Raw genomic sequence first — 18,091 nt, forward strand, 5'->3', positions numbered from 1 at the left:
CTTCAAACCATTTTGGTAGAACATTTTAAATTAAATTAAAATTTAAGGCTTCAAAGTCCTTAAATGGTCACTTCACTGGGGTAGCCTGGTTAATAACCAGACTAATATCGCACGGACCACGGGATATTAGTCTGGGGAGGCTCAGCTGGATTTCATTTCCAGGGAAACATTTTCTCTTTGACGCAATTGGTCAGAGCTACTGTCAGTCAAAGGTCTCAAGCATTGAAAGTCACTGTACCAAAGCCCGCCCATATTGCATACCGTGTCCCGATTGGCCGCCCTCATTCTCTGGTGTAGGAAATGGGCGTACAATTGAGCAACGGCTGATTCGGTCTGGTTTATTAACCAGGCTAGCACTGGGGACCCCCCTGGGGGTTCCGACCCACAAGGGTGAGAACCACTGGTGTAAGGAGTAGCCACAGCCTCTAGGGGTCGCTAGCAGTTATGACCCAGTGCAGTGTTTTCTCTGGATTCTATGCTACAGCTTTTATCAAAATCACTATTCAGTGCCGAAATGATTGCTTGTGCAAGTAATGACGGCTATATCTAACCAGAAAACAAATGTTATGCATGTTCTTCTTCCCCTTTTATTTGGAGAACTGGACCAACTACCAATGTACAGTAGAAGGGGCTCGTACATTGAGTTGTATCAACAGTGTATCATCAGGGCACACATCTTAGTCCTTTAGTGCCAGCTTTTCTTATTTTGTCTGCCAAACTTTGTTGTTGCAATTGTATACAAGTAAGACGCGCAAACGCGGGAAGCGAACGCAGCTCGTCTGTGTGTGGTTGTGTGTGTGTGTGTGTGTGTGTGTGTGTGTGTGTGCTACAGCTGCGCCCTGTGTGTGTGTGTGTGTGTGTGTGTGTGTGTGCTACAGCTGCGCCCTCTGGTGGCGGGCGGGTGGTGTCACAGCGGGACAGACACACACACACACACACACACACATACACAGACATGAGCAGCAGGGTCTCATAGTAAGTGGCTCACTGCGTTCGCAATAATACAATAATTGTAAATATAATTCCATGGTTCCAAATGTGTTTTCAAATCCTTTTTTTTTTTTTTTTTTAAGATATTTTTTTGCGGCTTACGCCTTTATTGATTTTTTAAGGGATAGAAAGTAGGCTGACAGGAAACGGGAGAGAAATGGGGGGATGACATGCGGTAAAGGCCGTGTCGGGTCCGGGAGTCGAACCCGCGGCACACCGCGACTGGATCACCAGTCCGGTGCCCAGACCGTTACGCTATGGCCTGGGCCTCAAATCCATTTTCTGTCCAACGTTTTGTCTTGAAACATAAGAAACATTTTTTGTTTTCTATTTTTTTGCTGTCTGACTTTGAATTAGTTTGTATTTTTATTTATTTGTGTGTGTGTGTGTGTGTGTGTGTGTGTGTGTGTGTGTGTGTGTGTGTGTGTGTGTGTGTGTGTGTGTGTGTGTGTGTGTGTGTGTGTGTGTGTGTGTGTGTGTGTGTGTGTGTGTGTGTGTGTGCGTCTAGAGGGCCGTCCTTCTGTCCTGTGGTGCATGTACTTCAACATGGCTGACAGCTCGGCGGTGGAGGGAGCGAGTTATGACCTGCCCTCCAACGTGCACGTCTGCTCCGGGCCGGACGCCTCCCTGGGACACCAGCACCCCATAGCCCTGGTCAGAGTTACACCTATAGTCTACAGTCTACACACTCTGCAGTGGTTCCCAAACTTTTTCATGTCAAGGACCCCCAAATTCACACTAATTAGCCCGCAGACTCCCATTTGAAGAGATACAGTATGTCAGGGATAAGAGAAGATTTTTACAGCTCTAGCAGTGATTCTCAACCCGTTTAATTTCTATCTCTGGGACCCCAATTTATATTGTAAAGTCAATGTTCATTTAACTCTGAGAGTGTACAAATGGAACCAAAGCAAATGGACCAAATGTTACAGACCCATAAGGGTCCATTTGATTCCAAACTATCATTTAAGCTGGGGACCCCCTGGAACTCCCTCAAGGACCCCTGGGGGTCCCCGGACCCCACTTTGGGAACCCCTGGTCTTATGGACACCAGCACCCCAGAGCCCTGGTCAGAGTTATATCTAGTCTACACACAAGTTTGTATGTGTCACAAGTCACGACTCAAGTGGAAATCCCATTTTCTTTTCCTACAGTTAAAAATATTTATATATATTTGAAAAGATTATTCTGAACCTATGACATGAGTTTAGTAGTTTTCACTCTGCCTGAAGTGAACACATTGAATGGATAGACAGTGGTGGAAAAAGTACTCGCATGTTTTACTTAAATAAAAGTATCAATACTGAAATATAGAAAAACGTCCGGAATTCAAAATGTACAAAAGTATTGGCATCAAAATGTACTTAAAGTACCAAAAGTAAAGGTACTCATTATGCAGAATGTCCCATTTCAAGTTATCACTTGTATACAAATCTTCAATGTTTGGATTCGAGATGTAGTGGAGTAAAGGTGAATGTATTGGAAATTATGAATTCTCAAGTAAAGTACAAACACCTCCAAATTGTACTTAAATACAGTACTTGGTTACTTTACACCACTGCTTTTAACCTGTTAAAACTGGGAAAGCATCTGTGTCATTTTAGATTTTAGCGTTGGCTATTCAAAAGTAGCACGTTAAACACCCTGTATTATGGACCAAGTATAGTAGTTGTTAATGTGTTGCTCATGTCCGCTAAATGATAGCACTTTTACTATGAGCTTGAGATTTTTGAGAAATCTTGAAGGTGATTGAATAATTTTGAATTACAAAAAAGTTTGATAACGTACTGATTTAAAAGGCATTTGTAGAAACTAGAATGTCCTAATGGGTTCATTTAGAGTAGGACCGAACCCACAACATGACTAGAATACCTCTGAACCCACGCCATGATGGGTATGTATACGAATCCTTGTGGAAATTGTAATACTATAAAAGTCTGACTTTCCCCTTTGGTCTCTCTGTCTCTCTCGTTCATTTCCTTGGTTCTCTTAATTCCCAAGGCGGAGTCCATCTTCCAGAAGATTCTTCCAGAGGAGGAGTTCTGTCCCCCGGCTCCAAACCCCGAAGACATCATTTATGACGGAGACAACACCTCCTCACCGGGAGGACTGGAGGAGGAAGCGGAGAGACAGGGAGAGGGGGAGAGGGAAGAGGAGAAGGAAGGAGAGGAGGGGAGGGAAGAGCAGAAGGAGGGAGAGGGAGAGAGGGAAGAGCAGAAGGAGGGAGAGGGGGAGAGGGAAGAGCAGAAGGAGGGAGAGGGGGAGAGGGAAGAGCAGAAGGAGGGAGAGGGGGAGAGGGAAGAGCAGAAGGAGGGAGAGGGGGAGAGGGAGCCACAGGAGAAAGACGGAGAGGAGGAGAGGGAGCAGGAGACCGTGAGAGATGAGGAGAAAGAGGGGAAAGAGGGAGGAGAGGAGAGTAAGGAGGAGGGTGAGGACAAGCAGGGGGAAGAGATTCAAAAGGAGCCTCCGGTGGAGGAGTGACCACACACACACACACACACCTGTAAAACTAGACACCAAAATCAGTTGCAGGGAATTCTGGGTCAGCTGTTGGAAGGTCTTTCTGAGCGATCATCTCGTTGGCTGTTATTTATTTGGGCAAATGCTTTTGTATTCATGTACGTATACTGTACTTTATCGTTGTTGTTCTTGCCAAATGATTTTGCGTAGCACAAAATCAAGCCTCAACTCCGCTAGAGAATCTCCTAAATGGTGTCTCTAATGTTTCCGCAGGGGGTCGTGTTTTATTTCATATCGTTTCATTTAAGAGAAATGACTTGACTGTGACTTTCCAGTCGTTGGGAGTATTTTGTCACATTGTATTTATAACAAATGCAGCCAATGATATATTTTCTGACATGTGTGTGCAGTGGCTTTGGCTTTGGCAAAGTTAACGTATGTTTTCTCATGCCAATAAAGCCCTTTGAAGTGAATTGAGTGAGTGAGTGAGTGAGTCTGAGTGAGTGAGTGCGTGAGTGTGCATGCCTACGGTGTGTGTGTTTGTTTCTAACTGAACGGTGGCCTTTCTATTTCTGTGTTTCTATTTTGCTTCTATTATTTTGTCACTGTGTAAAAATGTCACGGTTGACTGGGTGCTGATGAACAACAGACGCATGAGCCTTTGATAGACTCGCTGCACAGATACATACTCTACCGTGCTTCTACTCTATTCTAAATCATGAAAGTAAATCCATAAATAAAACTTCAACACAAACAATCATTATGGCCTTCTTATTGACTGGTTTCGCCTAACGAAATATAATCTGGTAGTTGTAAATTGTACTTCACACGTACTGACTTAAAACAAATCAGTGTGCTAAAATGCAGTGGTGGAAAAAGTGTCAATACTGCAATGTAGAAACACTCTTACTAGTAACTAAAGTTTAAAATGTTTTGTAGTGGACTAGTACAATATTTGCCCCTGAGATGTAGTGGAGTAAAAGTATAGAGAATACTAATTGTACTTGAGTACAATTACTTTCCAACGCTGCTAAAATGTGAGAATCAATGTGTTGTTTTTCCTTCCATCCTGAGCATGTACAGTAATGTCAGGTTGAAAGCAGAGCTAACAGTGTTTGGTTTCCCCACTGGGACCTTGTCATGGACCCCATGCTGACACCCACTGTCCTGGAGCAAAGGACCGCACTCCCCACAATCCTCCTGGGCAACCACAGAGGCATGATGGGAGAAAAAGGGTACCAAGTGCCCAGAGATACACACCATGGAGGTATGATCCACACGCACACACACACACACACACACACACACACACACACACACTCGATGACGCACATCCCTGATCAGTGTGGTACAATACAAAGAGAATGTACGTACTTGTATTACTGCATTACAAATGACCTCACAATTTGTTTTAATAATTGATGTGAAAAGAAATAGTACTGTGATGTATCTCCACGACATTGCAAATGAGGGCAATTACCTCAGTGTCTTTTGAGAATAAATAAAGATTTGAATTAATTAATTAATTAATAGAAATGGTTATTTGATGGTAAAAAACGATTTTTAAAGTTACGTTTACAATTGGGAAGAGATTCAGGTAGGGGTTAGGATGAGACATTTAAAAGTTGCATTTCGGGGTCGGAGTTATGCCTGACTATACTTAGTTTGTGCACCAGTGTTGTGCACTGAAAATAGCAGATCTACAAGCTCGCAACACATCACTGTATGACACGTGAGCTTGAAGATATGATAATGGCTATTTCAGGCACGCATCTAAGTATGGGGTTATAAAAATGGGAAATATGTCATTCATAGCGGTATTCAAGTCCTCACAAGTGTAACAATTCAGATGTGCGTGTGTGTGTCTGTGTACGTATGTGCGTGTGCGCATGCATGAAGGTGTCCCAGGTAGACAGTGTTCCATGGTATTTACTGTCATTTTACGGTAGTAATGTGATTTTGTGCTGTATTGTCTGTAGGCGTCTCAGTGTGTGGAGGAGCTCTTGAGTGACAGGTTCAGCATCAGGGATCATTTACATAACCCCCATGTAAATAATACCCATTTGAAATGTATTTCACAGTGCCTATATTTGTTAAAATAAATAAGAATACAGCATACTGTAATATACAGAATATGCATTTCGATTTTGGCTACTACTGCACAAATATACCAATACATTATACAAATGTTTTAAAACAATCTTGGTCTTTTGTGTATATTTTTAAATGAATTCTTACCTGCTGGGCAGTTAAATGATGGGACTATGGGTGTCAGAGAGGACTAATTGTATTTTAAATGTATTCTCAGTGAGAATTTGGCTATTGTACAACCTTGATCAAGTCCTGTATTAACATATACTGCATATGTATTGCCCTCCAACTGTTTATATTCCATTTTTGATCACCCACCCATCTTTCTCCCCGTTCCTGTCAACTTACAGTGTATCTATCAATAATGGGGGAAAAAAGCCCTAAAACAATATCTTAAAATAGATAAATAATAATAATTAAAAAGTGCATCTAAATGCAACAGAGCTGGCTATCACGATCGGATAAAATGGAAAAGATTTTGGAAGTGTTTTGTGGAGCATTTATTGACATCATGTCTTTTGCTGATGTGATGGGAGCATAATGTAGTTCATATAGTGACATCAAGTGTTATAGTGACATCCTGTGGCCATCACATGTACTGCTTGTTTCCATTTCTGTAATTTTCACTACAACCCAGTGGTTCCCAGACTTTTTAGGCATTGCACACCCTTTTAAGTCCCAATGAGGCTGATGCACCTCACTCCTTGAAATAAAAATGACTATTTATAGACACAATGAAGGCATCAAACATGCACAAATAATCACAACATGTAACTATAACTAACTATTCAAGAGAGCACACAAATGTGCTAATTAATTACAACAAAGGCAAGGCAACTTTATTTGCATAGCACATTTCAGCAAAAAGCACTTTTATTGTGCTTTGCATTTGTTTTAAATATAGCAAAGAGTAAGGGTGAAGACATAATGCAGGGCTTAAAGTTCTCAGTCCTGGGGATGGATTTCTTTGGATTTTTTTTGCTTTAAGCCCTGCTTAATGGCAGAGAACCATCATGAGAGAAGTTGAAATGCTGTCATACTGTTAGCCACGTTAAATTACATTAATTACAATTACTGAAATTGCAGCTGAAGTGCTCTTCGGGTAGGCTACATGAATTGATTTATTAAAGGGATATTTCACTTTAAGAAATGTTTTATCGTCTACTCAGGCTATTGTGAACCCCAGACAGTTTTGAAGTTGCTTGATTTGCTTTTAGTTGATCTTTTAAATTCCTTGTTATTGATGTCCTCCTCACTGTATTGCATTAATGCTATTATTTTAATGTTTTAGGCCTTGCTTTTCTTTTCTTTTTTTCTCCATTGCTCTGTAAAGCACTTTGAGCTGCAGTCATGCAAGGTGCTATACAAATAAAGTCTTATTATTATTGATTTAGTTTTTAGATATTTGATATTCATGTTATCAGACACACATATTTATTTCCTATACAAACCCATCATAACTTAAAATTGTGAGGGGCCGTGTATTATTATTATTATTATTATTATACTTTTTTTCTTTTACCAAAGTTTACAAAGGAAATGTTTTTATTTGCATGTTTTTACAAAAAAACATTTTTTAATTGTAATGATGTAATTATTACATGCATTTAAACCCCCTTTAAATGTTTGCTTTTGGCAATACAATTTACAATTACAATTTAGGCATTTAGCAGACGCTCTTAATCCAGAGCGACTTACATTTAAGCAAGAACAAAAGCATGGGAATACATCACATAAAAGCATTTATCATGAAACATGCGTAAGCTAAGAAAGTAACAGTGGAATATCTATATAATGAAACACACAACCTAGATGCGGCTCAAGTACCCTAAGGGGTGCACACTCAAACTTATACATGTAGGCTATGTGCTTGCGCCCCACTTTTGGAATCCCTGACCTACAATATATTTATAAAGTGCTATAGTGACATCTTGTGTCCTGTATAGGTTACTGCTTTTTTCTTCCCTGTACTTTTCAGTAATAATGATTTGACTACAAACTGCTCTTGCTGCTCAGTTATGGCCCTGGGCTATGGCTGGGGTGTCAAACTGGTGATCCGCTATGGCATCAGGTCTCAATAGATTTGCTGTATTTCACTATTGAAATGTCCCTGGAATTTAGTCCTGATCAAACATTCTGCTCCAGCAGAGTCTGACTACATGTATGTTGTGATTGTTCAGGAATTAATTGATAAAAGATGGAAATTCATCTGATTTGGCCTCGATGGATAACAGGAGGGGTTATGGACAGATGTGTTTTGTCTACTGCAGTGCATTGCATATTTCATTACTACAATGCTTGTGTATTTTTAACGGGTGCAGTACTTAATTTAGACTAGTCATTGGTTATATACTTATCTCCCTCCCCTTTTCCCCTCTACACCAAGGGCTCCATCTTGCGGCAGGGGCCATTCTTCCTTAATTGGGGGATTTAGTACTGTGTGAGAGGTGTGGCCCAGTAAAATGTGTTATCTTGTGCCACAGCCTAAGTCCCTAAAACACCTCCATTTGGCGTTACAATGATTAAACCAATCACCGTGCCACCTGCCATTGCCTTTAAGAGATCCATTATCCATTTAACACTATGCCCATTGATTTACACTATTGCCCATGGCCATGGAAGAGCGACACACAATGCTGCCTTGAAATATAGCCTATTTATATTTGATACAGCGGCCGGGTTGTTTTGTGTCCAGTAGCTCCAACACAGCCTCACTCGTGCAAATCTAATAACTTCTTTAACTAGACAATATAACACAATAAGCACAAGGAATAGACACTGCTGATTATAGTAAAATTCAAATCACATTGATTTGTGGAGAATTAAGACCTCTGAGCTGTGAATGTTGTGCAACATGACTGAAGCCGAGGCAGCTCCAACTCAGGTCTCACCGTCTCAGAGTCAGGAGCGCAAATTTATCACATTATTATACACGTTAACAATTGCACCAAACAGCCGCACAGCATACAGTATGCTCTTATAACATCACTTAACTAGCATGGCCAGTTTTGTTGCAGGAAACTCTGGGTACTTCAAGGTAAACGGTTCCAGTACAATTCCAACAAGTCCTAGCATCACTGAAACATGAATAACCACTAACCAGTCATATTCAAACATAATAGTTTTATTAATATTGATAAAGCTAGGTGTTACAAATGCATCAGAACTGTGCAAAAACAATTATACAATAATCAACAATAGCCATTAACGTTCCGACAGGCATGATGCATACAGGTGTCTTTTGTGTGTGTGTGTGTGTGTGTGTGTGTGTGTGTGTGTGTGTGTGTGTGTGTCTTTTACGTGGTTACGAAAACATGAATCATGAACTCTAATAGGCCTCATGCACCTCCAACATTTTGGTTGAGAATGTTAGGTCATGTTAGGTCATAGCACGATGGGCAAGGTGTTGTGTGTTATTAGTGCACTGACTTCTATTTGTATTCCATAACAACATTACACCAGATGGTTTCATTAAAGGACAACTTTAGTTTTTTTCAACCAAGGTTCATGTTTTAGGTTGTTATTAGAGAAACTAAAAGGTGAGTGTTCATTTTCTTTCATTTGCTGCTTTCTTTCGTTTTAGGGATTTTAGCTCTTTTTGACAGGGGGGCGGGGGCATTCGAGCATGGGGCTAAATATGTATTTTTTTTACCAAATTTGATGGTGATTTATTTATTTATTATTTACTATAGTCCTAATAAACCCCAGGAAATTACATCTGGCCACAGAAGATCACAGGATCTACTGAATGTGAAGGTAGCCTACTGGGGGAAGGCTTATACTGTGTGTATAGGCTCAATATGTCAGTTTGTCACATTCAATAGATCCTGTGATCTTTTCTGGCCAGATGTAATTTCTTGGGGTTTATTAGGACTATAGTAAATAATAAAAAAATAAATCGCCATAATATTTTGTAAAAAATTACATATTTAGTCCCATGCTCGAATGCCCCCGCCCCCCTGTCAAAAACTGCTAAAATCCCCAAAACAAAAGAAAGCAGCAAATGAAAGAAAATGAACACTCACCTTTTAGTTTCTCTAATAACAACCTAAAACATGAACCCTGGTTGAAAAAAACTAAAGTTGTCCTTTAAGTAGCACACCTAAAACCAGAGAGCAGTGGGGGACTAATTAGTGAAATGACCTGCTAGGTGGTAGCAGAGTATAATGGAGGACACACAACTGTCATTAGGCCACTTTCTATTCTATTTCTATTTCACTAACATAATGAAGGCCTACAAGAACTCAAAACCGGTCTGATTACACCTTTTTCACTATCTTTCATCTAACCCCTGTCAAATCAAACAGTGTGTGTAGCAGCTTGGTCAAACAGTGCAAGCAAAGTGAAGTCGTCAAACTTGATCGTGCTGGCTTTAGAGCACACAGCCCAAAGCACCAAGACCGTCACTGCGTTACCACTTTTTAAATCTGCTCTGAGTAAGTCTGAGGCCGAAACGTTCCCAATAAATAAGAATGTTTATTTGAGCCAGTCTTCCACTTTCTGTGGTATCTGAATCTATAGTTCTATGTATAGCTGAGCACCCACTGCCCAAACTAAAAGGCATCTAGAGGGAGCGCACCTGCCTTTTTCTTAACTGTTACGGCGTAATTGTCGCATCAGAGGACTTTTAATCCATTTAGGCCTGACCTTGAAATTAAAAAAAAATCTTCTAAATCCTCCAGTTTTTCTGAAATAAATATTTTCACGATTTTTCAAAAATAGCAGACCTACAAGCTCGTAGCTGCTATTTTTCAATAGCTAAATTATAACATAATGTTTAAAACACCAAAAGGGGTTCCCGCCCAAAATGGGTTAAAACAGATACTTACTGGTCTCATTATTCTATTGATCTATTCTGAAAATGAAGGAATCGTCCTCCTATACTTCCAGCTGTGTATGCACTATGCGAGTTCCAATAGCTTGGGGAAAATGGCTATTCTTCCCTCTGTCATGTACAGTAACTACCGTATAAACCCATGACAATCAGTGGCTAGGCCTTCACATACAAGCTGAGTGAGCTACTGTGTACGTGACATATTCCTGTCTTTTCTCAACAAGGCACAAAGTGATAGTTATATATAATATGACATGAAAAATGTATACAGAAACAACTACAGTGTGTCTACACCTCTAGACCAAAGTGACATTTCACAAGCAGGTTCCAATTGACTGAGTGGAATGTTGTCCTGACGCATCATGAGCAGCCTGACATTTCATTTCATTACATTACGTTATACAATAGAATAGGGGGTGGGAGGGGACCTGGCATGGCAAGGGGTCAGCGTTAAGCTCGCTAGTTCAATGACACATGTCCCACAGGCAGCAGCAGCTGAGAGCCGCACAGCAGGCGGCGAGAGCCGTTCCCATACTTCCTCCCATGCCACCGTGATGCTCCTGTGGCTTGTCCATCATGTAGACTGCAGGGAACGAGGGATAGGTGGATGATGGATGGATTGGAGAGAGGCAGAAAAGGTGAGACGGAGTGGGGAGAAAGGAGAAAGGGAGGGGAAGAGGGAAAGAGAGACAACATTGGGGATGGGACAATAATCATTATTATTGTTTATCGTGGTTAAAAAATGCTCACATTAATCATTCAATACCTCTGTACTTGATAAAAAACATTCGGTACCACTTAAACCCTCTATACTTGCCTGTAAAGAGCGCTTTTGGTACACTCTTATTTCACTCAACACAAATCTATTTGCCAAAAATAGCAGATATATAAGCTAACGAGTCCGATGTGTTGCATTGTGAGCTTGTAGATCGGATATGGTTGGTTTTAAGCATTAAGCTTTAAGCATATTTTGATTAACGTGATATTGTCGTTAATCACTATTATTGCCGACATGTAATTTTCATATCGTCCCATCCACATTACAGTGTTGCAAATTGATTATCTATAATTATATGCACCAAGTCTCTCTGTCTGTCTGTGTGTAATCCACGTAACTCGAGGACCGTTCGCCCCACCGACTTCAAATTAGATACGCGTTCCATGATACCACCACAGGAGTGCAGTGCCCGGTGTCGAGTCGGTCGGACCCACGGTTGTCCAGAACCGCCCCAAAAAGGCCTCTGCCCGGGCTCTGGACACGGCCCCTGCCCAGGGTCCATATATGGAGCTGGCCTGTTCTGACATCATTCTAACATCTGCATAGACTCCATATGTGGGCATAAAAGGGACACAGACATAATATCTGGGTGGGGCATGCATTTCCAACTTGCATCGTTCCAAGTAGGCCAGTGCCCAACGGGCACCGCTGTAGTAATAATAAATGCACAGTACCTGTATTTTTGGATGGGACTGCATACTGCGCTGGGCTAACCATGGGGCCAGCCTGGTAGCCCTGGTGGTAACCTGGCTGAGAAAGGTACGGCGCAGGGGGTCCCTGATACCCAGCTGGTAGTGGTGGGTAACCGGTGGCAGGGTAGCCCTGGGCGGGGTAACCGGGATAAGCACCTGGCTGGGGGTTGTAGCCTGGTGACAGACATGGAGAAGTCAGACTGCAAGAGGCAGAAAAACATTGAGAGATCTGACTGCAGTGCTAGATGCCAAAATAAATAAAAAGAGAGGACAGTAAACTATAGCAGAAAAACAAGGAGAGGTCAGACTGCTATGAGCAGAAACACAAGGAGGTGGAAAAACAAGGTAATGCATTAGGATTCTATACATACTGTAGCAGTGAAACAGTAGGGAAACACTTTTCACCCACTTCTTTAAACCTGTGACAAAGTTGATTCTTGGGATCGGTTTTCTGGTAGCAGCTTGGTACCATTATTACCAGGGGACATCAATATGTCCTTACATGGACAAAATGTGTCTGTGGCAAGACTTGGCTTTGTCCATGGCAAATTCTAGATTTAGTGTTTTACACACCATTATAATGTTCTTATTTTTTTATCATAAGTCCCAATTACTGAATGTCAGTCTTCAGAATATGTATGACACTGATTTACTATGACACATTAGGAGTCCACTAGGACAGCGGTTCTCAGACATTTTATTTTCTAGGGCCCCATAACCCTTAGAGTTACAGACCTGTAACAGTCATTTAGGGATAGCTCTTCATGTGTTTCTGTACTCATTTGTATGTCCAATGGCAAACATAGAATTTTGACCCAAAAAAAGCCCACCACAATTAAGCCAGCATGGCGATGACCCCTTGTTACCAAGTTATACCACTAACTTGCCGGGGAAGTGTTGTTAGCAGTGCAACTATCAGTGCTCCTTGGTTTCAGGGAAATAACTGACAATTATCATCCAAATCCAAAATTGCAATGAAAATAACTTGGTGAAAGCAGTAAAGGGGGTTGAAATATAGTGAGTGCAACAAGCAGTTTGATGTTGAGGGTCTTGGTACCTTGAGGGAAGCCAGGGGCCGATGGGCCGTAGGGAGGAGGGTTGTCAATATTCATCTGGAGATGGATGTATGAATGGACAGATGGGTGAATAGGCAGAAAGAGCTAAGGACCACAAGGATGATGCTGTTGTGTCTGGATGGATGAATGAATGGATGAATCCAGATGGATCTAGACAAGAAATTAAACAGAAAAGCTTAAACTATTGATAGACAAAAAGCTGCCCACATAACAGACAGGGGCGGTAGTGGCTCAGGGGTAGAACAGCAGGATGGGGAAAACCATGAGGTTCACAGTTTGAATTACCCAGAGTTAGTGTTGAAGTGTCATTGAGCAAGACATTGAACCCCTAAACTGCTCCTAATGTCTCACTGCTTGAGCTCTGGTCTAACATCCTTGATCATTCCCTGCCTCTCCCTCTCCTCCAATTCATGCCCCAATATAACAGACAGGCATCAGTACCAGGGCTCTCCAACAACCAGGGTTGAAGTCCTGGTTATACTGTGTGCAGGACTCTATTAAAAAGGGTATGCGTATGCATAAAGTGAGTGGAAAATCGAGTGGAAAAGTACATATACTGTAGGTACCTATACTTTTCTGTATGGATGTATGGGCTGTCAAGGCGAGAAAGTAGTATTTTGCCACTCAGTGGGCGTTCATGATGATGTCATGCGCATACCCTCTATTATGACTGAAATGTGTGATGAACATACCCTATTATACTCTTGCAGTCACTGTGGCGTCCCGCTGGGATTAAGAGTGTCAGCTAAATTGCTAAAATTGGACTGACGGTGAGTGAGTCACGGTCTGTTGGTTGGTGGTTAGATGGTTGTTGGTCAGGGCAAAAACAAAACTCACCATCTCTGTGTTGAGTTTGTTGTTATGGTCATGCACTCATGCTCACTGAGGACATTGTATTGAGTTATCTGCACTTGTGCAGTGCCCAGAACATGAGATGCTTAGCAACCATGTCAGTAATATTATTGTTGTAGGCTACTCCAAACATACAATCCCAGTGGCAGAAAGAAAGTACTCACTTCTTTTACTTACCCACCTATATTAGGCGGGTATAATGAAAGGGTTAGTGAGATGCCCACCAGAACACTTCAGAACCCTTCAGTTTGGTAGTAGTATACCATTGTCAGCTTGGACTTAGTGCAGTAAGATATTTCAAGGAGAAATTTCACAGAGAAATATGGAGTCCAGGCAGGTCTATGTCATATCGATGAGATGACATCATAACTGCCGATCTGACCGACCTTCCACTCGGCATGGCACTCGTGTCCCTCGTGTGCGCGTGTGTGTGTGCGCGCAACGTTTAGTGCAATGCATTGGCATTTTCCCTTCTGCTATACCACACACACCCCAACATATTTGAGCATAATCCTCAGACCCAAGTCATTTGGGGGAAGGTAAAGTCACCTGACCCAGACTGTTGGGTCAGGAGTGTGCCGAGTCATGTGATGGAGGATGACACTGTGAGGTTTTAACCGTCCAAACAACAGCTCCTGTCCTGTTTGTCTGTCTGTCTGACCATGCTGAATGGAAGCCTTGTCACATAACAAGTGACAGCTCTCCCCCTGCCTTGTGACTCTGTGTGTCATGTCGTGTGTGTGTGTGTGTGTGTGTGTGTGTGTGTGTGTGTGTGTGTGGGGGGGGTTATACAAGCTAGTGCAGTATTCAAAATGTATTGAGTAAAAGTGCAAAAGTATCATTGGCATATACTTCAGTAGCCTACTCAAAGTAAAAAGTAGTTTTCTATGTATTAAAATGTACAGTAGCCTATAGAAATATTTTTTAAATAACCGATCTACATGCAAGTTCACAATGTGTCACTGATGCGACATGTGAACTTGTAGATCTGCTATTTTCAAATAGCCAAAGTTTAAATAGTGGCTAATGTAGCCTATGTTTAAGTAACTAAAGATTTCAAATAATTGTAGTGTAAAAATACAATAGTTTTAGTTCAGTTGGCATGCATGCATGCATGGGAATTATTTTTGGTTATATTATATATCTAAACAGTGGCACCCAGATTTTGTATAGTGTAGGCTTGGCTACTGTATTTTTATTTTCTAGGTTACAATACACAGGCAGGCCTAGTCCTATACACCTGTTCTTAATACAGACTGAATTATGACAAATGCAGATGGCATATACTTGACTTTGACATCCATTCCAGTTAAATTACTTTGTTTGTTGCACCTTAGGCACATAACAGTAGGCTACACAAACCATGCAGCTCGTCCTTGTAATAGCCTAATTGCGAAGCTATTTGAGCTTTAATCCCCAGATTCGGCCATATATAGTTTGACAAATTGCTGCTGTCTATATTCCCAAATAGCCCAATTTGGTAAAGCTTAGAAAACAAACTGCATAAACTGGGCCAGAACATAATTGCATTGATAGACTTCGGACTCTGTAAATATGGATTTAAAAGGATAAATTAGGAAACAGCTTTAAGGGCATTTTTTCCCAGACTTACCATCAGTAGAATTCGAAGATGTGTTTAATGGTTCAATTGCGTTTCTATTCGTCCAGGTTATCGTAGGATTAAGTAAAGCAGCCTTTTCTGTTGAACTGTTAAAAGTCCTTGCAGTTTCACCCGTCAGTTGATAGAGTATTAAAGCTGCATGCCTGAGAGAAATGACTGTATGGGCAGTCTCACTCTCAATATACACTCCTTCCTTCCTTCTTTCCTTCCTTAACCTTCCTTCCTTCCTTCTTTCCCTCGATCGCTATGACTAAAATTACGAAAATAGCCAATAGCCAAGTTTTTGAACGATTTCAACTAAACCAATTAAGGAAACTATATAGCTATTGTCATATGGGATATGGTAAATCATTTTCCTAGTATGATCTGGTATACAATTTTGATATGACAAGATTATTTGTACATTTGTATTACTATTTATATACAGTACAAATACATTTAAATCAACTTGTGATGTTGATTGATTATATTGATTGTCAATTAATTATTATGCTCCCATGTTGGGCTTTTATGGGTTACAGTTCAAACCCAAACATACTTAATTTGGCCACTAGCAGATAATGACTTTTTGACCTCGTGTTCATGTAATGTACATTCATAAATTACAGTCTGAGCCAGCCCATGTAAACGGTGAGCGAAGAGAAAAGCTTCAACTCAACTCGCCTGAGGCTGTCGTGCCACATCATTCTTGGCCACAGGAGGGCACCATAGGACAACGCAACAGAGACAAGGCTGTCAGCGCGTGTTGCTGAACACTGTTGTTATTATAATTGGCTACCGGCGTAGTGTTTTTATCTCGTCTAGAGTAGAGTCCACCGTCCTCCATCGCCATGCATGTGATTATATTACAGGAACCATGACACCACCATAATAACATGGTGGTTAACATGCAGGTTATCGGGTGCAACTGCATCGCTGTGTTTCTCCTGTCGCTTATTGGTAAGAGTGCGTTTTCCTATTTAGACCACAGCACAGCACAGGCTGCAAGCTAATATAGCAGCTAATGTCGACAGGGAACATATACAGAGACAAGCATTGCCATTGTTTGGTTCGCCCATGCATGATGCACGTGCTGGCTTTATAGGCGTGGTAAATAAGAGACTGTTAACCTGATAATACAGATTTTGTTGTAGATGTGTGAGAATGTTGAGCCACCGTCCTGAGCCCACCTCATATGTCCAGGAACCCCAAAACAATAATATTATGTAGTTTTTAACTACATACACTTTCCAAACTTCTTTTTTATAAATGAGTATTATCATTAAGTTTGGATAAAACAGACTGTATCCAAACTTAATGGTTGATACATTAGCCTACTGACTGTGTAGGCAGGCTACTAGAATTACTGGTGTTTCTGGCACATTATCTGGAGTGCATGCCTTTCATCCGACGGAGCATTGGTCCGAACGACAACCTACCTCCTCCCTCACCCTAACCCTAACCTCCCCCGGGGCAGACACCTAAACCTAACCGCCACCCTCTCCCGACCCGCAGCGCACCTCGGAGCATTGCTCCTTCGGAGCAATGGTCTGTCGGATGATAGTATGCCTCCCCATTATCTGAATGGTTTCATCAGTGAGTTGGATGCAATCCTACCTGGAGGGGAGAGAACAGATGGTGGAGGTGAATGGAACACAGATGGCTTCTTGGTTAATAAAATAAAATGACCTTACCTAGAGTGGGTGACAATATTATCACACGAAAATATGAAATTACCTACAGTAGGCCTACCTATAGGTTCCATCCTGGAGGCAATCTTTCCGGTGATAAAATGGCCACCAACGTAATCAACAAAGTCAACCAAAGAACAAGATTCCTATACAGGATCTCCTCACTGGTCAACAAAAAAAACCACCTTGAAGACCCTAACCCTAACCTAACAGGAGCCCTTGTACAAGGTTTCTTCGACTATGCATGCACCTCCTGGTACCACAGCATCTCAAAGACCCTTAAAACAAGGCTCCAGACTTCCCAAAACAAACTGGTCAGGCTACCACTTGGTCTCACTCCCCGAACCCACCTCACCCCTGCCCACTTTTGACAGGCTGGAATGGCTTAGGGTCGACGACAGAGTACAGCATCTTGCAATGGGTCTGGTCCACAAGATTCGATACACCACCAAGATACCCGTACCTGTCTAAATACTTCCTTAATGTCAATGAAGTCCACACCCACAACACCAGAGGGAGTTCAACAAACCATGTGCGACCCAGATTCGGCACAAACAAGGGACTAAATTCATTTCACTCCTATGCCACCAAAATGTGGAATGCCCTACCTACAGTCATTAAACCTTGACTCCTTCAAAACTGCTCTCAACGGGCACCTATGGACGTCTGAAAAAAATATATAGGCCTATATATAGAATATATGTATTTGTACTCAACATGGCTGTCATTTTGTTAATAATGCATATAGTTTTTTTGGAGATATGCTAGCATAATTAGTGAATCCTGTTATTTCAGTATTTGCCATAACTCCCCACATGAACTGTGGTTCATCTCTACTCCAGGTCTTTACCACTGCTGTGAGGCTGGTGACAAAGACACACCTCACAATCTAAATGTAAGTGTGCTCTCCCAATATTGCATGGTGTATTATCAGTACTGTATGTGTATGGATTAATTGAAATAACTGCACCAACCAAGACATATTTACACCAGAATGAGCTGTAGCTAAATTATTTATTATAATCAC

At 41.5% G+C, this 18,091-nt stretch overlaps 3 protein-coding genes across 3 annotated transcripts in view; 2 read left to right on the forward strand and 1 right to left on the reverse strand.

The window, feature by feature from the left end:
* The window catches only part of chm (CHM Rab escort protein), a gene marked incomplete at its 3' end in the record, with an annotated part of 50,393 nt that extends 42,356 nt beyond the window's left edge, over window positions 1-8,037 (forward strand). Inside the window, exons 16-18 of the mRNA XM_083759647.1 lie at window positions 1,499-1,644; window positions 2,992-3,203; window positions 8,025-8,037. Coding sequence (XP_083615773.1) covers window positions 1,499-1,644; window positions 2,992-3,203; window positions 8,025-8,037 — 371 coding nt within the window. The remainder of the gene's footprint in view (window positions 1-1,498; window positions 1,645-2,991; window positions 3,204-8,024) is intronic.
* A 2,417-nt stretch (window positions 8,038-10,454) lies between these two features.
* On the reverse strand, window positions 10,455-15,508 carry LOC310865046 (uncharacterized protein). Its single transcript, XM_083773992.1, has 4 exons — window positions 15,386-15,508; window positions 12,903-13,071; window positions 11,828-12,019; window positions 10,455-10,958 (listed from the first exon to the last, which is right to left on the reverse strand). The coding sequence occupies exons 2-4, from the start codon at window positions 12,955-12,957 to the stop codon at window positions 10,840-10,842; spliced, it is 366 nt and encodes a 121-aa protein (XP_083630118.1). The 5' UTR covers window positions 12,958-13,071; window positions 15,386-15,508; the 3' UTR covers window positions 10,455-10,839.
* A 761-nt stretch (window positions 15,509-16,269) lies between these two features.
* Window positions 16,270-18,091, forward strand: part of LOC310854903 (beta-1,3-glucosyltransferase-like) — a gene marked incomplete at both ends in the record, with an annotated part of 50,737 nt that continues 48,915 nt past the window's right edge. Inside the window, one exon of the mRNA XM_083759661.1 lies at window positions 16,270-16,333. Within this exon, the coding sequence (XP_083615787.1) occupies window positions 16,270-16,333 (64 nt within the window). The remainder of the gene's footprint in view (window positions 16,334-18,091) is intronic.

The sequence above is a fragment of the Protomyctophum parallelum genome (genome assembly GCF_964188405.1).
Source record: "Protomyctophum parallelum genome assembly, chromosome: 1".
NCBI lineage: Eukaryota > Metazoa > Chordata > Actinopteri > Myctophiformes > Myctophidae > Protomyctophum > Protomyctophum parallelum.

Coding starts and splice junctions, on each gene's coding strand:
- LOC310865046 (XM_083773992.1), bottom strand. CDS start 12,957: ATGAATATTGACAACCCTCCTCCCTACGGCCCATCGGCCCCTGGCTTC. Junction 12,020..12,902: donor GGCCCCTGGCTTCCCTCAAG/GTACCAAGACCC, acceptor GTCTGTCACCAG/GCTACAACCCCCAGCCAGGT. Junction 10,959..11,827: donor AGTCCCATCCAAAAATACAG/GTACTGTGCATT, acceptor CGTTCCCTGCAG/TCTACATGATGGACAAGCCA.